The sequence below is a fragment of the Hippichthys cyanospilos genome, chromosome 8 (assembly GCF_059441005.1).
Source record: "Hippichthys cyanospilos isolate Australia breed blue-spotted pipefish chromosome 8, RoL_Hcya_1.0, whole genome shotgun sequence".
Classification (NCBI taxonomy): domain Eukaryota; kingdom Metazoa; phylum Chordata; class Actinopteri; order Syngnathiformes; family Syngnathidae; genus Hippichthys; species Hippichthys cyanospilos.
Genome location: NC_142376.1, coordinates 16,562,569 through 16,567,350, shown reverse-complemented (window position 1 = coordinate 16,567,350; position 4,782 = coordinate 16,562,569). Strand labels below are relative to the sequence as shown.

At 48.8% G+C, this 4,782-nt stretch overlaps 1 protein-coding gene across 1 annotated transcript; it reads left to right on the top strand.

Moving 5' to 3' along the window:
- The first annotated feature begins 611 nt into the window (after positions 1-611).
- gpr75 (G protein-coupled receptor 75) lies at positions 612-4,751 on the top strand. The gene is made up of 3 exons (XM_088421851.1): positions 612-671; positions 792-876; positions 1,047-4,751. The coding sequence occupies exon 3, from the start codon at positions 1,125-1,127 to the stop codon at positions 2,760-2,762; it is 1,638 nt and encodes a 545-aa protein (XP_088277977.1). The 5' UTR covers positions 612-671; positions 792-876; positions 1,047-1,124; the 3' UTR covers positions 2,763-4,751.
- Positions 4,752-4,782: the final 31 nt, after the last annotated feature.

The window sequence follows — 4,782 nt, the reverse complement described above, 5'->3', positions numbered from 1 at the left end:
CACCTGACTCCAAAGTTTCCAACATGACCTTATGCAGACCTTGTGGTTAGCAAGCCTGTGTCCTGTGTGGAATTTTCCTTTCACACCTCCAAAACATTCTTGTGCCAACTGAAGACGTAGTCATTAGTGTGAACGTGAGTGACTGGTTGCTAGTCATGTGCCCCTGGGCTGGTGACCTTGCCTCTTACCCAAAGTCGTCTAGTGTAGAAGACAAGTGACAGAAAATGATGGATTGTCAATCGAATAAAAGGTTATGCCGTGTTTTGTAACTGTTTGTTTGAAAGCAAATAATTGATCGGAAGAAATAAAACTGCAAAATATCAGAATGAAATTGTGGTTAATATGCTCATGCTTAAGAGGTGTCATAAATGGTAACTACTATGACCTTTTTAAGAAAACGTTCGAATATGACTTTTTCAGCAAACGTTTTAAATAGAGTATTTGTCGTTGGATGCAATAATGCGCTTCAAATGACCAAATTTTCTAAAATAATACAAATACAGCATTACAGTATTTTTCAATGCACTAGTTGAGTGCGGTGTTTGAGGGCTCTGTTCGCGTGCGTCGCTGTGACTTCATGCTCGATTTTTTTTAACTATTGCGCGTCCGGTGCCTCCTGTGTGCAACGCAAGGATACATCGTCAAGAAGGCGAGAAATGCACAGCAATGAAGTACGTTATTGAGAATTCGATCGGTGCACAATGCACGCTTTCGATCGTAAAGCAGGCGACGAGCTGATGCGTTTTATGAGTGTACGTACGTAACATTTACATGGAGAATTCGCTTCGCAGCTGCGGTCTTTCACGTACAGCCGTTTTTAGAATAACGAAGATGGGCTTTGTTAAATGATCGTCTGCAAGGGCTTGACCAATAACGGTAAGATTTGTACATATTTGAGCTACCAAGATAAACTGAGATGTGCACAAAGATGTGTGTATTGCGCGCGCGCGTGCGTGCATGCGCATCGTCGTTTAGTTGTTCCACAAATAAGCATGGAATCTAATTTTTGTGATTGAGCGAGCGTTCCTTATGTGTCTGTATTTCAGAAGGCACCAATGGTGGCACCAGCGTCCTCCTTTTCAGGGGAACAATGTTTGCCTCTTTAAGGGCGGGCGGCTAATAAGATGATGAACGGCACGGAGACGCCATCTGAGCTGGCTGATGTGCCCAAGCAAGTGAACTTGAATGGCACCCAGGCGCCAAACAACCCCCCAGTTTGGGCAGTCGTCCACACGGCCACCTTGACCTTTTGCTCCCTCTTCCTGGTCTTCATTTTCTGCCTGGGCTCCTACGGAAACCTCGTCGTGTTCCTGTCATTCTTCGACCCGGCCTTCCGCAAGTTCCGCACCAACTTCGACTTTATGATCCTCAACCTGTCCTTCTGCGATCTGTTCATTTGCTGTGTGACGGCTCCGATGTTCGCCTTGGTGCTTTACCTAGATGCGAGCGGCGTGGACGGCGTGTCCAAGAGCTTCTGCTTCGCCTTCCACCTGACCAGCTCGGGCTTCATCATCATGTCGCTGGAGACGGTGGCGGTCATCGCCCTGCACCGTCTGCGCATGGTCCTGGGCCAGCAGCCCAATCGCACCGCATCGTTCCCTTGCACCCTGGCCCTCACCGCCTTGCTGTGGACGTCCAGCTTCACCATGGCGGCCATGCTTACCATGCGGGCGTACCCACGCAGGGACGGGCCCTGCCTGCCCCACTTTGGTCTGGGAGGGGGCCAAGCCAGGTTGGTGCTGTACGCGTATCTTGCTGACTTTGCTTTTTGCGTGGCCGTGGTGTCCGTCTCCTATCTGATGATCGCCCAGACCCTGAGGAAGAACGTGCAAGTGAGGAAGTGTCCCATTATCACCGTGGCGGCCACGTGCACCCCACCTCTCCCGCCTGTGGCAGCCACGGGCTTCGAGGGGACGCAGCGGAGCAGCCAAGGCCCCTTGTACCGGAACCAGATGTATAACAAGTTGCACAACGTTCAGACGCACTCTTACGCCAACAGGACCAAGCAACCGGTGGTCCCGGGGGCCGCCCAGGGGGCCACCTGTTGCCAGCTGGTCTCCACGGTCAACTTGGCCACCGCCAAGGACTCCAAGGCTGTCGTCACCTGTGTGGTCATCGTGTTCTCGGTGCTGCTGTGCTGCCTGCCGATGGGGATCTCCTTGGCGCAGGACGTTCTGTCGCCCGAGAGCAACTTTGCCCATTTCCAGTTTGAACTGTGCGGCTTCGTGCTCATCTTCCTCAAGTCGGGCATCAATCCCTTCGTGTACTCGCGAAACAGCGCCGGCCTACGCCGCCGCGTGCTCTGCTGCATGCACTGGGCCGCGCTGGGACTGCTGTGCTGCAAGCACAAGACTCGCTTGCACGCCATGGGCAAGGGAAGCCTGGAAGTCAACCGCAATAAATCCTCGCACCACGAGACCAACTCGGCGTACGTGCTCTCACCCAAGGCGCAGAGGAGGCTGGTGGACCAGGCTTGCGGGCCGAGCCAGTCCAGAGATTGCGGCGGCAGTCCCAGGGGCGCGCGGAGACCTCGCCCCGCAAGCACGTCCACGCCCATCAACACGCGCATCGAACCCTACTACAGTATATACAACAGCAGTCCTTCTGCTGGACCCAGCTCGCCCACCAGCCTCCAGCCTGCCAGCTCGCAGACGTTCGCCTTCGCCAAGTCTTACGTGGCCATGCACTACCACACTCACCAGGACACCCTGCAGGACTTTGAGAGCACCTCAGTGCAACAAATCCCAGTCCCCTCTGTCTGAACCCGTTTAGGATTCCCGCTGTTTTCTGCAAACAGCTGACCCCTTCCCTTAGTCCAGGGGTGTCCAAAGTCGGTCCTCGAGGGCCGCTGCCCTGCGTGTTTTCCGGGTTTCTTTTCCCGACACTCCTGATTCAAACGATCAGGATCGTTATCAGGTTCCTCTGTCTGAACCCGTTTAGGATTCCCGCTGTTTTCTGCAAACAGCTGACCCCTTCCCTTAGTCCAGGGGTGTCCAAAGTCGTTCCTCGAGGGCCGCTGCCCTGCATGTTTTCCGGGTTTCTTTTCCTGAAACTCCTGATTCAAACGATCAGGATCGTTATCAGGTTCCTGCTGAGCTTGCTGATGAGCTGATCATTTGAAGCAGGTGTGTCAGGAAAAGAAAGCTGGAAAACATGTAGGACAGCGGCCCTCGAGGATCGACTTTGGACACCCCTGCCTTAGTTCATCAACATAGATGTGGTTTTGAATGGCACAGGGCCAAACCCAGAAAACAGGCCAGCCCTGATTGATTTTCACCTGGGCCTTGAACACGTGATGTCATTTTCAATCGACAGCGAGTGACAGAGTACATTTTTGAAGGTATTAATTGGATGACGAAAATAATTACTATCAAATGAACGATAGACAAATTATATTTTACTGCTCAAAATGGCTAAATTTGTGTAATGCCCCTTTAATACCTTTAATGGAATATACGCTATACTTTATAATGGCAATTCTTTGCTTGTATACAGATAGTTTGCTCTCCCAAATCAAAAATGTCCAAAGCAAGCGACTCAGTTGTCCCCGTCTGGTGGACACTAATTGTCTGTCCCAAGTCGTCACGTTTTTTCACACGTTATTTAACTAAAGTGGAGAACAAAACGCTTGTGAATAAATATACAGTATTAACACGTTCCCACCTGAAATCTGTGAGAAATGTTGTAAACCTCAGGCTCTTGCTCACTCAGAACCGAGCAGCATTTTGTTGCCTCTCGTTGTTGTTTTTTTTTTTTTTTTTCTTCTTCAACGACTGAAAATGGGTTCTACACATTTGAGTGAGCCCGTTTTGTTGAAGTCATTGCTGTAATGCTTGGGTGCACGAGGAACTGTCCAGTCAGGAGATTAAGTCTGATGTTTGGAGTATGTAAGCAGTCACACTGAAAGAAAACATCCATCACAGTCAATATTCAGGCTTCAATTCATTGAAAAATTGTTCAAGTATTGTTTTCAAATTGATCAAATCCTGAACATGGTCTTTAATTACAGCATTTTATTTTTAGCAACGTGAACTTGATTTGATATGTGTCAAATTTTGGCGGTACAAGGATTCTGCTCAAAAGCGACATTTTGTGAGCTGCTTGTTTCCAAAAATGTCTAGTGATGTGTCCGCTGCATGCACCACATACTGATTCCCCCCAAAATTGCCAACTGCGAGTGGACGACTTGTGATGAAGTGCTGTCTTCGCGAGTGAAAATGGAATGCTTGGCTCCACACCGTGAGCTGAATACGTGGATTGATGAGGCATACTATCAAGGTCCAGGTGACCCCTGCAAATCTGAAATTATGATCGCTGTTTTTTTTTTTTTTTTTTAATTCCTTATGAACCCAGAACAGAGAACCGAAGTTGATTGAATACTCTAAACTGGTGCTAATATACGAGTGCTGTTTAGGTCTGTGTGTCAGCCCTATGATTGGCAGGTGCTTGTTCCAGACTCCACTCTCCAACATGACAATGTAATTGGTCACAGGCATAGAAAATGGATGTAAAAAGACAGACTTGTAACTGAAAGATTTCTCATTATTTGACTTAAGTACGTAGCAATGTTCCTGCCAGCTGTGTTGCACATGCACGTGCTGTTGCAACCTCCACAACCTGGCGACTGTGTCCACGCCAATCCTTCGAGGATTTATTTGTGAACCCTGTGCACTTTTTCCCCTAATAAATGTTTAGCAAGTGCTTTTTGTCTTTGCACTCTTAGTTTGAAATAAATAAATGATTGTATGGTTCTCCGTTGCGGCTCCTAAATTTTTGTGTTAA

Coding starts and splice junctions, on each gene's coding strand:
- gpr75 (XM_088421851.1), top strand. CDS start 1,125: ATGATGAACGGCACGGAGACGCCATCTGAGCTGGCTGATGTGCCCAAG.